The sequence below is a fragment of the Lithobates pipiens genome, unplaced genomic scaffold (assembly GCF_037356315.1).
Source record: "Lithobates pipiens isolate NorthernLeopardFrog02 unplaced genomic scaffold, aLitPip1_a1.2 Scaffold_18, whole genome shotgun sequence".
NCBI classification, from domain to species: Eukaryota; Metazoa; Chordata; class Amphibia; order Anura; family Ranidae; genus Lithobates; species Lithobates pipiens.
Genome location: NW_027507758.1, coordinates 318,154,328 through 318,176,025, shown reverse-complemented (window position 1 = coordinate 318,176,025; position 21,698 = coordinate 318,154,328). Strand labels below are relative to the sequence as shown.

Below are 21,698 nucleotides of genomic sequence, written 5' to 3'. Positions count from 1 at the left end.
TAAATCAGAAATGATAATATCTTTGGCCTCCTTTTGTCTGCTTAATACATTATCAACTACACTTTATTTTTCTTTGGATCTTCTATATGATATATCCTTCACTATCCTACATATCACTGTAGTGAACCTTAACAGTTTTCTGTTCCATTCACTCTTACATATTTGCATTCAGGATGGTAGACTTTAATAGTATACACAGATTACTGACTCCTGCTATTTTACTTTAACCATTTAAGTTTTTAATTTACTGACTTTTGCAAAAAATTTTTATGAAATTTAACATTTTCCTTTTTGTATAAGATTTTCAGTTTTTATTCTAGTATCAAACGAAAAAGACATTGGCGATCACTAGAGCTCAAATTTTCTCCCAGCTTAACATAAGACAATCAATCCCCATTTGTCAGTGCCAGGTCTAGGATATGATCTTGGCTTTTCACTAATTGTTTTAGAGAAACCCCTTTCAATGCTTCTAATATATCCATGTTCCTCTTTGTAAGCACAATTTGAAAACTCCAGTTAATGACCAGTCAATTGAAGATACCTATAATTAAAACCTCTCCCTTCATTGTCCTTGGAGTTATCTTGTTAATCAAGGGATTATCATAATTTGCACTGTCCTGGACTGTCTTGGGGGCCTGTATACTACGCCATTGATAAAGTTGGCCATAATTGAAATTGAAATTTGTCTGGTTCAGCAGGGACCGGTTGAATTTTGATCCATGTATATGCAGGCTGGTTGTACAGAAGTCACTCTACCAATTCCACTTCTGTACAGCCAGTGTGTTGGTATTGTTCCACTCGATCAGCATTGCAGGCTATAGCCAGCAGTGCCGATCAGTGTATTTTGATGACAGGAAAGTATCCCTGCTATCAGAACACAAAGGTTCAGTGGGGAGGATGGGTTATTTTTTTTCACTCAAGCTGCTGATTGAAAGAAAAAAAAGTCTAATCTATGAGCTGCTTAAAAGAGAAGTTTTTTTTCTTTCCCAGCGCCTCTGCACTGAGATCTGAGCGATTGAACACTGCCGACTGCTCAGTTCCGGCAGCTCTCCCAGCAGAGAGCTGCTGCCTGTTAGTCACAGCTCTCTGCTCTGCCTCCTCCTCGCTCACTGGAACGTTCACACCCATGCAATCTGATTCTGCAAATCATGTTGCGTTTTGTAAACTGATTGCGGGGTGTCAACTTAACATACACTGGGCAATCGGTTTGCATGAACGGGTTGAGATTTAGATGTCTACTGTTGAATTTTTAGTACCAGAATCTTTAACTGCATTGCCTACTTCATCAGCCAAGTCATTAGAAACACAAACCTTTGCATTTGTTTTTACCTGCTGGGAACAGAATGTTCTTTATCAATTAAATCTCCTCCCTCCAATTCTCAGTCTATGAAATCCCAATAAAATGGTGGCGGGTTAAGCAAAATTGTACCACATCCCCAATATACCAAACCTATAAGCAATGCCACCTTATTTTTGGTACCTTTGAGGTACCAAAAACTACACATCTATTTTATACAAAAATCTCTTCCCCCAATTCTCTGTTTAAATGCCTGTTCAAAAAAAGTCTGAGTTCATATTAAGAGATCATTAAGGAATGATAGATTTGGACAGCTCAGTACCGGACCACTTGTGACAGCGCTGACCAATCAAAATATATCTGGTCTGTCCTGGAAAATCTGAGGAAGATGTAGGAGAACAGCAGCTGAAGGAGCCCTGACAGCTTGGGATCGTTGAAGGTAAGTACAGCAGGGATTGGGGTAGGGGGTGAGGGAGGGGTCTGGCGTTCATTCACCTTTACATTTTTTTCTGTGACAGTGAAGTAACACATTAGCAGTGTGAATGAACGAGTATAGGCAATTTGTACCAATATCAGTTGTTGCTTCTGTGCTGATACAAATCCGCAGTGACTACAGGCTCAGGAAGGGTAACATGATATTGCGAAGGGGATTAAGAGAGGGTTTGGTTCTGATCCAGGACAGATTTTTTTTTTAATGGCCTCAAATTGCTGCTATAGCTGGGGAAATAAAACAGAGGCTTGTCACAGAACTCTCTGGGCTTCTTCACACATAGCGCCCTTTCACACAGAGGTGCGGGCAATGTTAGCGGTAAAGCACTGCTTGTTTTAGCGGCTCTGTAAGTGTGGGGGCGGGCACTTCTAACCCCAAAGATGGGGTCAAGAAGGGGTTGAAAAGCACCTCTACCGAAGCGCTTTGCAGGCGCATCGGCAGCGCCACCCCTTTATATCAATGGCAGGACCGCTCCTACACCGCCCTAAGGATGCTGCTTGCAGGAAGCCCACCAACACTGTGTGAAAGCACTCAGGCTTTAACACTTGGGGGACATGAGAAGCAGTTTAACACCTGTAAAGCGCCTTCAGTGTGAAAGGGGTCATAGTACAGTGACTGACATTTTTGTGCAGTAGATAAATACCAGTCACTGCAAGGGGACATAGAAAACAACTGTTGTTCAGTTGTGCAGTCAGGCAACGGTAAAACCATGGCTCTGCTGACTGCTTGAAGCTGACTGTTTGTACTGGCCACATTAAAAAAAATACCCAAAAAAACGTAAAGACCAATTAATTCTAAACCGATGAAGATATTGCAATTTTTTTCATCACAACACTGATACCAGGTGATTATTATGAACTACACCCTTACAACCAGTATCCAAAGGACATGTTCAAACAAAAAGCTACAGTATTTCTTTAGAGTAGAAACAGGTAGGAAATTGCAACAAATGTTGCTAAAATCCTTGCAATGTACCTCAATCATCCAGAGTACCCACACAAAAGTGGAGGTAATCTTTCAAATCCAGAGCATCCAAAGCCCATGTGTTAACTTGTATAAGACCCCTTTCACACTGGAGCGTTTTTTTAGGCGCTTTAGCTTTAAAAAAAAAGTGCCTGTAAAGCACCTGAAAGAAGCCACAACTGCAATCCCAATGTGAAAGCCCGCGTGCTTTCACACTGAGGAGCTGCGCTGGCAGGGCGTCAAAAAAAGTCCTGCAAGCAGCTTCTTTGCAGCGCTTTTGGAACGGTGAATACCTTCCCATTGAAATCTATGGGAAGCGCCTGCAAAGCTTTTGCCAGCAGTGCTTTGTGGGCGCTTTTAACCCTTTATTTGGCCACTAGCAGGGGTTAAAAGCACCCCAATAGCGCTTGAAAAACGCTGTTAAAGCACTGCTAGTTTAAGCGTCGCTTTACGAGCATTTTTCAGGTGCTGACATTGTGAAAGGGCTTTCACTTCACTTGGGCTTTCACATTGGGATTGCAGATGAGGCTTCTTTCAAGCGCTTTACAGGCGCTTTTTTTAACGCTAAATCGCCTGACAAACGCCTGAAAAACGCCCATGTGAAAGGGGTCTAAGAGATATTGCTGGTCCCTTTCTCTAATTTTTCTTCTCTTTACATATATTAACCAGATGTGTACTACACTCAACCCAAAAATTGTAATCTAAATAAATTGGGAGCATGTAGTATACGCCCTTGCTCGTCCACCCCCCCCCCCCCCCCCCCAGGTCTCTGGCTGCTTTTATTGGCAATTACCAGCTGTCTTTATTACAGGAGCAGAACTTTCTGTTCCTGCACAAACTCACACTTGCAGAATTGTGTCTGCCGTTCAATGAGTGTTACAATGTAGCGTTACTACTTCATTGTAACTACTCTGGTTCAGTCACTGCGTAGAAAAAAGATGATCTGTATTGTATGCATCAGATATCAGTTCAAGCAATTTGGAAATAATAAAAAAGAAAAAGAAAATTGAGAAAAATTCTGTTCCTTTCTGATCCCTTATTAACTATTTGTTAACCCTAATTTATTAACCCTTAGCTATAATTTTACGGTTTATTTTTTTTTTTACCATTAATATTTAGGGTTTGTTCATGTCATGTTCATTGAGCTACATACATTTTTCAGCACACCACCTCACATGTATGGATTAAATAGGGCTTGGTTCAGGAGGTCACTGGCAGATCTTAGATCAGTAATAGGGGGTATATATAGGATGAGGAATGCAATCGGGTATTGTACCCAATAGGTTTAAATGTATTGTTTCCCTTTAATGTTCATTTGAGTCACCATATTCCACCTGCAGTTGTCATGGCAGGCAAAACCCTAAATGATACCAATAAAATGGGACAAAAGGATATTCTAAAGGAAAGTCTTTAACACTACGGTACAGAGGGGTGAAAGGCAACAATCAAAAATTGAATACTAACTTTTTTTGTCCTAAATGTATTGTTTATCTATAGATGAAGTATGGCAAGATATAGAATAATAAAACGTTGCTTCACAAGTACAAAAGAAATTTAGTGCAAGCTACTTTCATTAGATCACTCCCATGTAACCAATACATAACTCCTTGTCCTTTTGTAGACATATGTGCATGATGTATAACTGAACAAAGTGAGAAACCGGTCTTCACAAGCATTAGCACTTTTTAGAGTAAGGTTCCACTGAAATGACTTAACCATTCACTCAAGAGCTATTAGTAGCAATGATGAAGTAATGTTAATTGAATAATGGCTTAATGCCCAGAACATTGGCATGACCTAGAGTACCCTTGTCTAACAGCCATTTATAACTTTCTATGACACCTTAAGAACAAAAAAAGCCGAAGGGCTATAATGCTGATAAAGATAATAAGGACATTGTATCAATATAATAAGGTGACTCATTGTGTGAAAAAAGGATGTCACATATGCTTTATTACATTTATATAAAATCGGTGTAGTAAGTGGCCAACCTAGGATATGCCGTTTTTGATTGTGCTTCTAGCAATCAAATCAGAAAACAACATAAGATTTTAAAAAGTCCACAATTTTATAAATATCACCCTCACACAGGACAAATCTAAGCCTTCTAATAGCTCATGTACACTACAGCTTATAAACTTGAGTTAAAAGCCAAACCTCCTAAACTCAACTCCATAAAAGCGTGTGTGTTCATGTATACATAGGCTTTTACAAGGGTTTAGAAGCTACTGTGGTTAGGGGAGGTTCAACCTCTCTCAGCCTCCCTTCCGAACGCAGAAGAATTGCTTTCAGGATAGGAATGTTTTGACTGCTGGAGGCAAAATTGCAACGACTTTGCTGATTTTTCCTGCGGCTGGCAGTCAACATAATCTATGTGTACATGAGCCCTAGTAGTGTGTCAACAAATAGCCAATTCTGTTTAAGCAACACCCACATTTGCCACCTAATACTAAACAAGATCACAGAAAATTCTGAGAAGGAACATACATCTTTAAATAAGGTATGAACTGCCATTAGGTTTTTTTTGTACAGGCTGTGGGGACAGTGAAGGAACTACACTGAGCCTGGGTTCACACAAGAGGCAGCACGAATTCACAGCGAATTTGGCACTGCATCTAAATCACAACCCATCCATGCAAACTGATATGCTAAGTTAATGACACTCGGTTTGCAAAATGCAGCCTGATTTTAAGAATCAGATTGCATGGGTGCGAACACCTATGTGATCCGATTCTGGTGCAGGCAAAAAGGCTACTGCACCAGTTTGGTGCGATTTGAGCCATACACATCCATGGCTCAAATCACACCTCAGAGACACTGCATGTAATTTGCACAGGGATGCTCTGTGATTCTTGTGTGAATTACATGTGGTGTATCACACCGCAGCAGTTCGAACCCAGGCTCAAGGTGCAATTCATTTTTAAAGCCTACCTGTGGCCATAGTTTTGTTTTGAATACAGTGGGGTGGAGTTAATGTTACTGCCAGATTTTTATTTTTGTCTAAGGCTTCATTGAAAAGATCTACTGACATTTAATATCCCCTGTCATGCATGTAAAACAAATGGGGTATGGTTGCCGCCAGTACAGGAAAAAACATTGCCAGACATTCCAACACTTGCTTATTCTACTAAAAAATATTTTTTTTATCTCTGTTGTAAATATTTGCCTGTTGGAGATATTTCCCATCACTTCCTGTACTGACTAGAAGTGAGGAGAAGTCTTCCTAATAAGGACCCAGATGGCAATGAAAAACTGTCAGATGTTCTAACTAGTCCCCATTTTATCCAAAACAAAATTAGGCTGCAGTCAGCTTTAAAGGGTCTGTTTGCTGAAAACTGAAATTTTTATTTACATTTTTTTTTTAAAGTGTAACTAATGGCAAAACTACTTATTTTACATTTTCAATAGAATAAGGGAGGGTTATAAATCCTGCCCGATTTTGTTTGCCATCTGTGTCCCATAGGGGTATTTCCATTCCCTTCCTGTTTCATAGACAAAATAGGAAGAGAGAGGAAATCCCTCCAAAGTGAGGGAATCCTGAGATGTCACCAGAACTAGTACCCCCATTGGAAGGTTTTCCTTTTGTTACTGTTCTGGTGTCAACCCAAAATTTGGTATTTTCTTTTACATTCACTTCCTAAAAACAGGAAAATTAGAGAGGGTGAATCTCCCTAATAAGGTCACATAAGGAAATAAAAACTGTCAGGTGTTTTAATCCCTCTCCAATATTTAATAATAAAAAAAGTTTTGCCTTTAGTTACTTAGAATACTTTAAAGCGGAGGTCCACCCTAAAGTGGACCTTCCGCTCATTGGAATCCTCCCCCCCTCCGGCGCAACAATTGGCACCTTTCAGGGGGGAGGGGGGTGCAGGTACCTGTACAGTACAGGTATCTGCACCCACTTCCGGCGTAGATTCTGCAGAAGGTACGCCCCTTTCCGCAGAATCTACGCCCCTTTCCGAAAGTCCCCCGCTGCCTGCTGGGAAACACATGGATCCCAGAGACAGCGGGGACCATACTTATTGCGCAGCGCGACTCGCGCATGAGCAGTAGGGAACTGGGAAATGAAGCCGAAAGGCTCCACTTTCTGAATTCCCATACCCAAGATGGCGGCGGCAGCACCCGAGAGACGATCGAGAGATCGGCTTCGGGTGCCGACATCGCGGGCGCGCTGGGCGGGTAAGTGTCATTATTTTAAAAGTCAGCAGCTGCAGTATTTGTAGCTGCTGGCTTTAAAAAAAAAAAAAAGACGGACTCCCGCTTTAAGTTTCTGATTATTTCTTCTTTTCAATAGAATTTAATTGGTTTCTAACAATGCATATATAACATGGTGCAAAGCTAGGCACAATAATAGCCTTTAGTTATACCTTCTACTCTACAAAAATGAGCAAGCATGTACTACATTCCCAGTAACAGGCTTGCAAACTAGAAGGAGCCTTTAGTAATGAGGGAATGCATAACCAAGCTAATCTCGAATTGCACCTGAGTTTATGTGGTCATTGAAAAGACTAAGAAGCGGCAGAGAAAAGGAGTAGAAAAAGAAAGTTGAGGGAGGGAAGGGGTAGGGGTAAAGAGGACACAGGAGTAGGGAAAGAAGGAAGAGTACCCATTACTTGTTCAGGGCAGCCAAAGTAGTACAAAATACCTCATAGTATGCATTTGTAGGACACAGTTGTCAAAAGGTAGGTGGGTGTAAGTGTTTAATCTAAGGGGCCCAGATCTTTTGAATGGTGGCCTTTCATCTAACAGTTTCACAGTCATTTTTTCATATATCATGGTCCCTATAACCCTATTTATCACTTCACATAAATTAAGATCAGAGATCTCTCAAGCCTTGGCAATAGTTTGTTTAGTGCCCGTAAAGATGAATATCAATAACTTAAAGTGATGGGAAGTAATATTGTTTGGTTTTTGACTGAATAGTACTTTGAGGGTCTGGATTAAGCAGGCGGCTTAGAATGATGACTAGATGCCTATATTTTTAACTACTTCTTATAAGTCTTGTGAATGCTCTTATATCTCTTGGTGAGACATACAGCATGCACCTGAGTTAGCACAGTAGATGTTGCCATTATGAAAGGCTTCCATTCTTCCTGTGGATTTTTCGTTTACTTTATGCTATGGCTAATGCAACAGGAGGTGTCAGAGAATCCAAAATTTAGTTAGCCAGGGGCTGGCTCAGCCTATAAGGAAAGTATAACGTGTGTGTGTGTGTGTGTGTGTGTGTGTGTGTGTGTGTGCGCGCGTATGTGGTGGGGCAGGGGTTGACGTTTTATTTATATCTTTATATAAAGCCAACAAAAGCCAAAAACAAAGTTTTGAAAAAGTAGACACCATACCTCTTCTGGCAAGCTGACTACCAATCCATGTTCAGTTGGCCCAACTAGAACTTGCAGAAAGTACTCGCTGCATGCAGCCAGCACAGCCCGATGGGCTCGAAATTCCTTTCCTCCTACAACTAGAGTGACATCACAGAGAATGTCCTGCTTCCACTGGTCATTGAGGCACTGAAGAATGTTTGTACAATGCACAGTTGACTCATACACGTACATGGGGGTTTCAGTCTTGTCATCTGCAGACATTCCGTTCAGACCCTGGAAAACAGAACAAAAAAAAAAAATCAGATTCATCTTGAAACATTTGGCCAATGATGCCAATTATATTAATAAACATAATGTTTACAATTGGTGAATAAAAGGTCTTTACTTTTCAGATACAATAAAGCTGTGAGATAGTACATTGCCTTTGTAGAATTCTTTAGTGGTACAAACAATAGCAGTGTACATGTTGTACTATCTGAAATGCAGTGTACTTTATTGTCAAGCATACTTCACTTTAAGTATAGATATAGGACATGGAGCTATGTCAAGCATCAATGGTGGTGTTCAGCAGTGAATTTTCTTGACAGCATTTCAAATTAATCTTGGAACTCCACCAAGATAATGTGTGAATTTACCATTTAATTTTGGAGTACTACATACTCTTACATGAATTAGGTTTAAAAGTTTGTTCACTATTTTTTTTATATTCAAGCTAGCCACACATTGCCCATCTGATTTTCCTTTACAACCTATACTCGCCACAACTTTTTCCTTTTTTTGGATATATTTACAGAGAAAGGACATTACCATTTTATATACAGAAGGGGTAACATTCTGAATTGATTACAGATTGCTCTTCCTCCAGCTCCCGGTCAGTACAGAGGAGGAGACTTTCAATTGGACGGCTGGAGGAAGTGTCTTGGGCTATGAGTGTGGTGACTATTGCACTAATTTTCCAATGAGTGAGAACTACAGGTCCATCAGTCCATTTGCTGCAGTTATAGTGGTTTATTCATTCACAAATCGCTGTACAGCTGTGCTGATTTTCAAACACGACAGCTTCTATGCAGGAGAAGAATTACCGCTGTCAGGGGTTCAAATTCACACACCTGCAAATTTGATAAACATTTGTAATAAATGCTTTAAAGCCTCATTCACATAGGTGAACTTTAGCTGCAAAGGTGTTACATGAAGGAGCATGCAGGCAGCCTGTTGAAATCAATGACAGACAGCTGGCTACATGGACCACCACTTGGTTACATGAAAAACCGGTATGCTGTACCTGGGCTTACAATAGCAAAGCCGTATACAGAAGTACAGAGATATACAGACATTCACATCAATGACAGGCTCTACTCTGCACATTTAAGCTGGATGGGTTCAGTCGACCCATGTGCGAGTCCAGACTGGGGCAATGGAACTGTAAACTTCCAATACTGAAACTTCTGGAACTTATATTTAAAACATATAGTACACATACCTCCCAACTTTTTGAGAAGGGAATGAGGGACACCTATCACCAAAAGTATGCAGGCATAGGACACACCCCTTGCCACACCCCCTTAAAGGAGAATTGTACAAAAAATAAGATTGGTTAAACCCACAAGTGTTTTTTTGCCACTACTATTCCTTTATATTGGCTTTTGGAATCTACAGTGACTTGCAAAAGTATTCACCCCCTTGGCTTTTTACGTATTTTGTTACAGCTTTTAGCTCAAGGTTTTTTAAATCTAAATGGTCAGAGTTGAGGGAGAGTTGGATGGTGATAAATACAGTGATATTCTTGAGCAAAACCTGTACCACTCTGTGTGTGATTTGAGGCTAGGATGGAGGTTCACCTTCCAGCAGCACAATGACCCCAAACACACTGCTAAAGTAACACTTGAGAGGTTTAAGGGGAAACATGTAAATGTGTTGGAATGGTCTAGTCAACGCCCAGACCACAATCCAATAGAAAATCTGTGGTAAGACTTAAAGATTGCTGTTCACAAGTGAAAACCATCCAACTTGAAGGAGCTGGAACAGTTTTGCAAAGAGGAATGGGCAAAAATCCTAGTGGTAAGATGTGGCAAACTCAGAGACTTATCCAAAGCGACTTGGAACTGTGATAGCTGCAAAAGGTGGCTCTACAAAGTGAATAGTTATACATATTGACTTTTTCTGTTATTTTGTCCTATTTGTTGTTTGCTTCAGAATAATTTAAAAAAAAAATCTTCAAAGTTGTGGGCATGTTCTGTAAATTAAATGATGGAAATCCATGTTAATTCCAGGTTGCGGAAGGAAACAAAACATGATAAATGCCAAGGTGGGTGAATACATTTGCAAGGTACTGCACAAATGCAGCAATTTAGAAATCAAATGAAAGGTTTAGCACTGGGAAACACTTTTTGATAGATAAAAAGTGCATTTTATATATATCTATATAGATCAGACCAAAATGAGGGACAAATGAGGAAGAATGAGGAGGAATGAGAGACGGAGGGACATTGCTCCAAATCAGGGACAGTCCCTCAAAATCAAGGACAGTTGGGAGGTGCAAGTACAAGTATCGTATTTTTCGCTTCATAAGACGCACCTGACCATAAGACTTACCTAGGTTTTAGAGGAGGAAAACAAGAAAAAAAATATTCTGAACCAAATGGTGTACTAAGATATTTACCAGTGCCCATGAAATGCAGCCTAACCTGTGCCAAAGGAATGCAGCCTGACCACTGCTATAAATGCAGCCTGACCACTGCCATAAATGTAGCCTGACCATTGCCATAGAAATGCAGCCTGACCACTGATATGGAAATGTAGTCCGATGATTGCCATTAACACAGCCTGACCTGTGCCATTGCTTGGGCTGCTCTGTCTTCTCAGCAGGTGTCAGGCCCAGCAAGGAGATCACCCGGTGCTCGCGGGGGCCTGGGATGTCTGTCTTCCGGTCTAGCATGGTGGTGGGGGGCGGTGCCAGCATTGGTGGAGGGGTGGTGCCTGTCGTATATATTCACACCATAAGATGCAGAGAAATTTTCCCCCATATTTTTTAGGGGAAAAAGTGCATCTTATGGTCCGAAAAATACGGTAAATTGGTCACAACTTTACGTTGCATAATTTGACTTCTAGTTTCTTCCTTCTATCCTTAATTTTCCTGTAATTCTCTGGTGGCAACATTTGGAAAGCAAAGTAAGTCTACTGAAATGAATTAAAGATGTATTGCAGTTTATCAGTTCAGTACAGTGAGGTGCAGCTAATGATGGAAAGACTGTAGATTTATTCCAGTATTACCATATTTTTTCATTCATGAATACTAAAGAGCCAGCATTTTGTAACTGAAACAAATTAGATACATATATTATTATGTGCCTACTAAAAACAACATTATCGCATAACTACTAAAAAATTTTGATGCACATTCCAAATTATTCTCTTTAAGCCCCCGTTCACAACGGTGCGACTTGTCATGTGATTTGACAGTTCAAAATCGCATGACAAGTTGCACCCCATTGTCGACAATGGAACTGTTCATATTACCACAACTCATGTTGCGATTATAAAAAGGTTCCTGCACTACTTTTTACCAATCTCATTGTGACTTCCATAGACTTCTGCTAAATTAAGTTGCAATGAAATTGGCAGGGCAAATCACACTGATGTGTGGCTTTGAAATCACGCTGAAGTAGTGCAATTTCGAAACCACAAGGGCTAAAAGAAGTTCAGGGAACAGAAGATATTGGCAGGCACATTACATTATTCTGTCTCAAATAAAATAATTTTTTCCCCCAAATTAATAAAATGTACATTTGTATATCTATGCTTATTTTTGCAACCAGGTTGCAAGTCTCACGTGCAGATTTATAACAATAACTAAAATAAAATCCTTCAGATGTGTGTACCATGGAGTTAAGGTGGTGGTTGACCAAGCAAACCAGCGGATACCCTCAGCCTAACAGTCTTGAAGGAAAAGTTAAAGGATTGATAGATTTTTTTTTTTGTTTGGAGTACCATTTCTTACCTATCAAGGTATGTGCATGCAACACTATTAATGGGATACAGATCTATCAACATATGATTATTTCAACAAAAGCAAATACCGTATTTGCCGGCGTATAAGACGACCCCCAACATTTCCAGTTAAAATGTAGTGTTTGGGATATACTCTCCGTATAAGACTACCCCTCTGGTACTGTACTGTAGATACTGCTGTACTGGTATACCGGTAGATATTTTACTGGTACTGTATGTGGTATAACAGCCACCTTACCAGCGATTTGCTGGTTGCTTTAAACAAATCATAGTCCGGTAAGCTCTCCCTGCCTGCCCAGCCCTCCCTGTCTCCAAGACTAATGCAAAACACGCCCCTTTCACTTGTCTGGCCCGCCCTTGTATCCTATTACCGTACATCTGCCTTTCAGAACTAGCACATGCGCGCCTGCTCCTCTTCGCTCCAGTCCTCAGGAGCGAAAGCTCGTCAGAGAAGAGGTATGGTAATAGGATAGAAGGGCGGGCCAGACGGGTGAAAGAGGCGTGTTTTGCCGCTGTATGTCTTTTTTTTTTTTTTTCGGCATCCCAGACGCCTGCAGCTTGTAGCTTGCATACAGGGCGGATGTCACGGCGGCTGCGGTATTTTGGAGCTCCCTCCACGGCGATCGCAGAAGTTTCCTATAAGACGACCCCCGGCGTATAAGACGACCCCCGACTTTTGAGAAGATTTTAATGGGTTAAAAAGTCGTCTTATACGCCGGAAAATACGGTAAGACTAATGCTGCAGTAAAAAATAGAGGAGGCAATGCCTTTGTAAATACTATTTGTAGAGTGTAATTCAAAACAGGTGTATACAGTCATTTGTCTTACATTATTAAAACAGTATACAGCTTTACTGATTATACAGTCATTTGTCTTACATTATTAAAACAGTATACAGCTTTACTGAGTATATAAAGCAACCATGATCTGAGAGAAAAGTTGAAGATAAAAAAAGACAGGTTAATTCATGCAGTTCCCACACCAAACCTATACCGCTAATAAAATATATTTCAATCACTTTCAGCCCTTAAGATGTACCCGTATGTCCACAGGAGTGGTTATACCACGATCATGATCATAGTATCAAAATTTGCAGCCGACAATGGGCTTTCCTGTAAAAGTGATCCAATCAGCTCTACAGCTGCCCAATCACTTTTACAGGGTGCTGAATAGGTCCCAACCCCGTTCACCACAGTTCCTGGGTTCTCCAGTGCAATCGGGGAGCCACGGAAAGCTACGCTCTGTTGGCTTGGCTGAATAAAGAGGAGGGGAAGACTCACCTCCGCTATGACGAATGAAGCTGGAAACAATGAGGATTTCCTCACATCCATTTCTTTTTTACACAAGGCGTTGCCGGTCACACAAGGATCTGATCAAACAGATCTCAGTTTGATCAGATGCTTTTGAGAGCAGAGGAGAGATCTAATAGAAAAACTATTCCATAGTTAGTAAGGTTGAATAAAGACATCAGTCTATCCAGTTCAACCCGAGTGAATGTCTACAATTGTCCCTATCCCTGTACACTGTGTCTCATTAAGATGCTCATCTATTATATCATTTTTATTTAAGGTACCCATATAGCGCTGTCAACTTACGCAGTGCTCCACACATACATTGCACACTCACATCGGTCTCTACCGTCAAGGAGCCCACAATCCAAGCTCCCCAACTCGTATTCATATACTAGGGCCAATTTTTTGGACAGAAGCCAATTAACCTTCCAGCATGTCTTTGGAGTGTGGGAGGAAACTGGAGTACCCGGAGAAAACCCATGCAGGCACAGGGAGAACATGTAAACTCCGGTCAAGTAGTGTCGTGGTTGGGATTCGAAGCAGCGAGCCTTTTTACTGCTAGGCGAGAGTGCTACCCACTACACCACTGTGTTGCCCAAACTGGAGACAGAACCTGAAGTGGGGCTGGAGACAGAACCTGAAGTTAAACATTGATGAAATAATAGACAAACAGATCATATTAAGTGCTATGAATTGTCCGTGGGTCTTTGATCAATGGTGATAATAACATAAATAATAAGTATTGCTTACTCATAGCAAATTTCAATACAATAAATAATACACTCAATAACCAAACCAATTGTTTAACCCATAAACTGGTTCAGCCATTACATGTCAAACGAAATAGTAATAAACAAATAAAGTGTTCCCCTCTGCAGAAGGGACTAAAACCCCAGAATAGGTGGCCACAACAGATGGGCGGGAGGGAGGGGCGCTTCTTCTTAGCTGTTAACGCCGCTTCCAACGGCTAACATCTTCTGTTTCTCCCTTATAAAGGCTCTCCAGGTAACTTAATGGATGAATGTTCCGGAAGGATAGGACATGTGACAGGTAAGCAACCAATCAATTTAATGTAACTTTAAAACCATCACTCAGGGTCCGTCCAAGTCCCATAGGTAGGGCCACTAATGTATTCCCCCTCCTTTCATTATCACTGCTTTTAGAAACTGTTGCTATGGTTGTGACAGATTCTAAGGTTGGATTCACACCTAATATGGATACGGCTCAGTACAGGGGTCCGGTGCATCCCTGTTCTCTGTTTCAGTGGTGATTCACACTGCTGCGATGTCCGAGATCGGATGCGATTCACGCTGCAGTGCAAATCAAATGCGATCTCTGTGCAATGTGATTTCAGCCATACAGATAGCACAGGACCCTTTTGCGATCCGATTCCTGTTTGAATTTGCAGATCGCACTGCAATATGCAATCTGATTTGGAGGTGTCATTAACTTTTAACTGACACTCCCAGAAGTTCACATAGACATGCAATTCTTAGGGTTCCCGCATCGTAGCAGCGTGAACCGGCACTAAGTGACGAATCAGGCCTGAATTCGGACCTGAAACAGAACCAAAGACGCACAGGACCCCTGTGCAATCCACTTCCTGGTTGCTTTGAGGTGTGCGAACTTGCTCCATTGAGTGTCATGTGAATTGGATGTGGAGAAACAAATAAAAAATGTAGCCACCACATCTGAGGACTGCGACTGCTATGAAAATGTTGTTCTTGGGTTTAAACAAACTTTAGGATGGGAACTCTTCTGGGTAAGATGGCCTATTCAGGGGAGCATCAGAGCAGTAAGAACTGCATTATCAATGTGGACTGTTGCTGTCCACATTCTTTTTGAAGTGGCTGCAAAGTATATATATATATATTTTTAAAAAACAAACATGTTATACTTACCTGCTTTGTGCAATGGAATTATGGTTGCTACATCATCCCTTTAAATCCGAACACCTATAAATTACACAGGTTCTGTGGCTGAATAAGGTGGTAATTAAACTCACTTGGTGCCTTATCTGCATTTAATTAGCCTCAGAACCTGTGTAATTCAAAGGTATTCAGGTTTAAATGGATGAGGTGGCAAGTCTAATTGGAATTGCACAGAGCGCCCCCCGTTCCACCTCTACGGGAGTCCCCCGCTGGTACTCCTGACTCCTCCTCTTCTCGATGTGATACTATAGGAAGCCACCTCCTATGGTGCTACACCTGCAGGCTCGATACTGAGCCGTGCCATCTGTATCTATAGCTTCTGTTAGAATAAAAATGATGAAAAAATCCCCAGCGTGCATGAAGGCTTAGGCTCTGCACAGCTGCTGTAACAGGAAAGTGAATGTAAGACTATGAAAATGTAGGTTGTCAATACAATATCGGACTGCATATCTATTTCTGTGACTTCAGTTGGGCTTAAGTCAGTATATCAGCATGACACCCAGGTGACTAGCATTGTTCAGATGAAGCTCAACAACTGTGGATCTTTCATAAGAGGTTTCATGAATTGAGCTGTAATGGACACAATGGCAAACTGTGGGGAAAACATGAAAATAAAACAGGCTGCTTTATTTGAATCCGATGGCAAGAACCTGCAGATGCCACCCACCTGAAACTCCTACACACTTTTACCAATTCATTATCAATTACAGTTGAGTAAAACACTAGCTCAAAAATAAAACCGATGCAATTTAATTACAGACTATTTTTTCTTTGTTCCTGGAAATTCTATACAACACTGATTTGGATTAATAATTTATTCAGCAATAAAGTTTCAGTAAAAGATAATTATACAGTGCAACAATTCTCACACTGATTTCTGTAATTACACATTACAGCTGTGTTAGCATTTTAGAAGGTTAGCGAGCGGCTGCAACTTGCTATGTCATGCTTTTTTCTGTCACTGTCTATCTTTTAGAGGAGCATACATAACAAAGATCCCTACACTCTGCTACCCTTGTTTCCTTTGTATGGCCAGTATTTATGTAGCCTGTATGAATTACAACATAGAATTGAACTGTGTAGCTTTTTATGGATCAGAAATAAAACACTTTTAATGTACAGTGATATCTATTATACTAGGCTAAAATAAACTACATTGAATTCTGGTTCTTGTCGATACCAGTGTGTTCCAACTCCCTACTGTATGTCTGAACAACCGATGGCTGCTAAAATTCCAACTTGGCTTTGAGCTCTGAAAAATTTTGAATTCAATATGTTTTCAAGGCCATAGCCTTGCTGAGTCAAAAAACTCTGAGGCTGTCAAAGCACAGGGAGCTGAATTTAAATAGCAATAAAAATGACCCCCACCAGTCCGGGAGTGGAAGGGTAAACCACTTTCTTAACAAAATCCCTTTAATAAGAAATGCACTCTCCCTGATCCCTCCCTCCCTATGGTGTGGTCTTTTTGTGAATCTCCCTAACCTCACATTCTGTATATTTGGAGAATATATATATTTATATATATATATATATATATATATATATATATATATATATATATATATATATATATATATATATATATATATATTTTTTTTTTTTTTTTTTTTTACTTCATCTACAGTGCCAGTATGAAACAGTTTATTAGCACATTTTCTTAGTGCTAGCTCACACCAGATCCAGTACCGTGCGCTTTATTTCTGCACTAAAAAATGCATGCACAGTGTTTTCCATGTATTCCAATGGCTCTAGTTCACACCAGTGCAGTCAGTTTCTGGTCCAGAAAATAAAGTAGAGCGTGCTGCATTTTTTCTGCACAGAACTGTACTGGAACCTAGCAAACTGTATCAAAAACATTCTATAAAACCTTTGAAAAACAGCGCTGGTCTAAACAAAGTGCTAGACAAATATATATGAAAAAATCAAGTGTAAATAAAAAAAAAACTTGATATAAGTGTTAATACTGACAGTAGTAAGTTCTTGCTGCAACCCAATGCGAGACACACACAATATACAACAATCAAAAAATATAGCTGCGCTAAAACTTATAAAACAAAATTATAAAGTGACATCATTTTTCTAATTTACAAAAAATCCCAAAAACATGCAAAAATAGTGCCAAAATAATGATTTCCAGGCATATAAGCAGTCCAAAGAAAAGGAAAGATGGATAGGATGCTGAATCTTAGTCCATTTTCGGTGACTCTCAAAAACCACCCTTTACACACGTAGCAGGTGCACCCAGAGTAGAAAGAGATTATCCACCACCAAATTAGAGGAGGCTTACCAGCTGTCAAGATCTCTTTTTAAGGAGATCATACGGGCTTGTAAAATGTTACGTTCCTGGTCCCCACACTGGGCTCTGTTGGTAACACCAATCTATCTGCTCCCTCTTTATGGTATATCTCGTTCCACCACATTCATTTAGTACGGCAAAGAGAGAAGAAAAAAAGCTCCCATAGCATAATTCCGTAAAGATTTATTAAAATATAAAAAGTAAAGTAACAACTCACGAATTCCCAGCAGAGTATAAGCGTATAGCATATAAAAAACGAGCCGGCCGGCTCTCTCTTGTTTGCACTGCCCGCCCTTCCGGATTAACGTGGAAATGTGGTGACGTCAGCACGCCGCTAACTCACCATGTATCAAAAACATACTGGAACTGCATATGGTGTGAACTCTTATCAAAAACTAATCTGGAACGTATCCAGAGTGCATTTTTGTGTTGTGGACTGGCCCTTACTTTTTTTAGTCTTCTTCATACAAATGTGAATACTTGTTAAAAATTCTTCTTCTTCACTCTCTGACTGGACGAAAAGAAAATGCCCATTATTTCTGAAAATGAGGAATCAGGAGGGAAGTCTGTAGTTTCTCTAAGCTAGGACTTGAGCAGATTATGCAGGGTGGCTTTTCCTGCTTCTGGTAGCTGTACAGAGTGGCAGGGGAGTAAGGAACAGGGGAGTACATGCTGCTAGGGAGGAGGATTTTAACCACATCCCATCTGGGCCAATTGTATATATATATTTATATATATATTTTTAGAAGAGAACCTAGGAAATAAAATGGCGGTTGTAGCAACCATTTTATGTCCACCAAATGCATTTTCTTTGGAAAAAAAATTATTTAATGAATTAAAAAAAACAAAAAAAAAAACAATAAAGTTATTTCTTTGTATAATGTGAAAGATGATGTTACGCCAAGTAAATAGATACCCAACGTGCACACTTGTGGAATGGCGTCAAACTTTGGTACTTAAAAATCTCCACAGGCAAATTTTTTTTTACAGATTACCTGTTTAGAGTTACAGAGCAGGGCTAGAATTGTTTCTCTTGCTCTAACGCACGTGGCGGTACCTTACATGTGTGATTTGAATGCCGTTTACATGTGGGCGCGACTGTGGGCATTGGTTACTTCTGTCGGCCCGAATGTGATGTCATAACATCGCACCCGGGCCTCCGAAGCTCAGAGATAACTGGGGACCATCTGGTTACCGGAAATCTCTATGGCAAACTTCCGGCAGCGACCGATTTGTTCTTCGGCTCGATTGCAGGGGCGAGGTGGAAGAAGCACCAGAGGGTGGTGGGGGCTGAAATGATTGTTCTTACAGTGCACAGAATCGAAGGCTGAAAAAGATGATATCTAGATGATGTCTGTAGCTGCAGGCATCATTCAGATATCCCCACTCAAAGTCCAGGACGTCATATGATGGCCTATGGGCGGGAAGTTAAAAAAGCGAACCTCTTCCTTTGCGCTGCATTTTTAACATGCTCACTTTTCCATATTTTCACTTCTACATGCAAAAAAGAAACACTGAATATACTATACATTCCACATGCCATACGGAACACTAATTTCTATTACAAAAACAGACATACACACTATTTTGAACCACATTTAAAATACTTTTATTCCAGAACATCCAGACAAAAGTGTAGGTACTATTATGGCTTCTCAGAACTAAAAGACTATTGTATTAATACAGTAGTGTAAAATACAATTCCTAAAAAGCAACTCTAAAGTGGGCTTTTATGTTCCAGTTTTAATTAAATGTGGGAGACAGTATTCCCTGTGACGTCTCTCTTCAGATTATGGAGAAAACCATCAACTGTTACTGCAGAATGGCATGTCATTTATTTATTAAGAATCTGAAAGCTAAATAGCTTTTCTGCTACAAAGAAAGGGATTTATCAAATGTTGATATGGTTGAAGGGTCTCATACTCCTGTGCCCACGAATAGAAATTACTATACTGTATTTTGCTGGAAAGCCATTTACTTTCATAACATGTGAAGCTTAAAACTATTTCTATGTTTCAGAAGCAACCAACACAAGTCACAAAAAACAATCCTTCCGCAAATCATAAGAATAATATAGCAATTCAACACTCTGGAAATACAATTCTGTCTTCTCACTGTAGCTGCTGGTGTAAACACACACTGTATAAATTCTACAACCAATTAAATGGGCACCTATGGTCGTCTAGGTTTAGAGACTTCATATATCACAAGGCAAAGTTCTTACATTTGTAGGTTGTTTTATATACTCTTTATTAGTAGTGGCAGTTGCATTGCCAACTAATTGTTATCATTTAGCCACTCCTGCTGAGTGCCCCCACAGCAAGCAGCTTGCTATGCGGGCACTTGAGCTGAGCCATTGCTATGTGTGTCCATTCAGAATAGGAGCCGCAGCACAGCACCACCCCCTCTCTCTCCTCATTGGCTCACTGACTTTGACCGCTGCTGTGTCTGTCAATTTGGAGGGAAGGTCCCGGATAGCCAAGGCTCTCGGGCAACATCGCTGGATCGGAGGGGGCTCAGGTAAGTATTACTGTAGGGGGGCTGCTGCATACAGAATGATTTTTATCTTAATGCATAACCACTTTACGTAGCCAGTAGCAAATAAAACAAAAAAGCATAACATACTGCCTCAAGGCAATCAAGGGGGAGAGGGTGAGGTTTGATCGGGGATATTCATTTTTACATAAGGGTTCCCTGTGAATATTCCAATGGTTGTCCAATCATCCTAAATTGAATACACTTGACAACTGCTCTGTTTAGTCCACCTTTATTTCATGCCTCAGATCTGAATTTAAGATGTAGACCCAGGACCCCCCCCCAACACTCTAGAGAAGGTTATAGATGTACAAGGAAGACAAAATGTTAAATACACTTCATGTGAGAATGTATATCCAGATTACCCAATACCCTGATGTCAATTTTGCTGTAAATCAAAGACAAGACACACGTTTCTAGATATGCCTCTTTTGTACTAGTTTTCCCACTTCAACTACCATCTTATTTGACACTGTTATATAGGAATTTTTAACTCCACTTTTATTCAAGTGTAGGATGTTAAAGCTCCTACACTACGTAACTGGTTGCAAGCTCAAAGCAAAAAAGTTTTGTTCGAAGTACCTCCAAAGTTCAAAGCCGTCGGGGCATTTCAGGTCACCAAAAATTATTGGAACTTCAATCCAAGCACAAGAATCATTACAATGGTGAAATGAAGAGACGGCATCACAGGACCACAAGCTGTGAACTATTTATGTCACCAGAGATCACTTAATAAAGACCTCTTTTTTTTTTGAATTCTTAATAATGTATGTCATAAAACTATAAATGAAGGAATTGTTCTAGTGTGGGGCATACCCTAGTTTTGAGGTTCATACTGTCTGGGATTTTTTTTTATCCCTCCCACTCAGTTAAAACAAAAGTTGCTTTTTATTCAACCACAAAAGTTTTATGCAAACGTCCTAGACATTTGTGGAACTGAAGATTTTAAAAATAATGGCACTGAAGTAATTTCTGTAACAAGAGAAAGAATAATTGTCTGTCTTAACTCTCCAATGTAATAAAAAGTTACAGATCAGCAAACCAAAGAGTGCATCATAAGGAAATTTACAATCAGATTGCTTAAAGGAAAGCAAAAAATTCCTCTGAGCCCCTAGCGGCTTCAGATTCAGAATTTGCATTAGTTCAAAGAAGCCAAGCGTCTGCTGTGTAGGGTAAAAACAAAACTATGTATAGATTCAATAAAAAAAAAAAAAAAAAAAAGTATGTATATATGACGAAGGGAATTTCCAAGCTTCGAAAACCTTGTTTTCCCACTTACTGCATTTAAAACTAAATTTAATGCTACAGAACATAATTACACAAAAACAAGTTGCATTTTCAATATGTAATAAACAGAGTGCCGATTCTCTGTTTCTGTTTTAATATGGGTGACCATACACCAGAGATGTCAGCTGTCCCTTACTAGTACAGATATATTTTATTTTAATCCACAAACTTTAATGTTTGTGCTGGAGTGGCATGCAGTGGGGAAAATAATTATTTGATCCCCTGCAGAGTGTGCCTACCTACAAAGAAATGAAGGGTCTATATTTTTTTTACCATAG

At 40.1% G+C, this 21,698-nt stretch overlaps 1 protein-coding gene across 1 annotated transcript in view; it reads right to left on the bottom strand.

Moving 5' to 3' along the window:
* The window catches only part of BACH2 (BACH transcriptional regulator 2), a 367,124-nt gene that overhangs the window by 87,622 nt on the left and 257,804 nt on the right, over window positions 1-21,698 (bottom strand). The window contains exon 4 of the mRNA XM_077487244.1: window positions 8,090-8,344. Within this exon, the coding sequence (XP_077343370.1) occupies window positions 8,090-8,344 (255 nt within the window). The remainder of the gene's footprint in view (window positions 1-8,089; window positions 8,345-21,698) is intronic.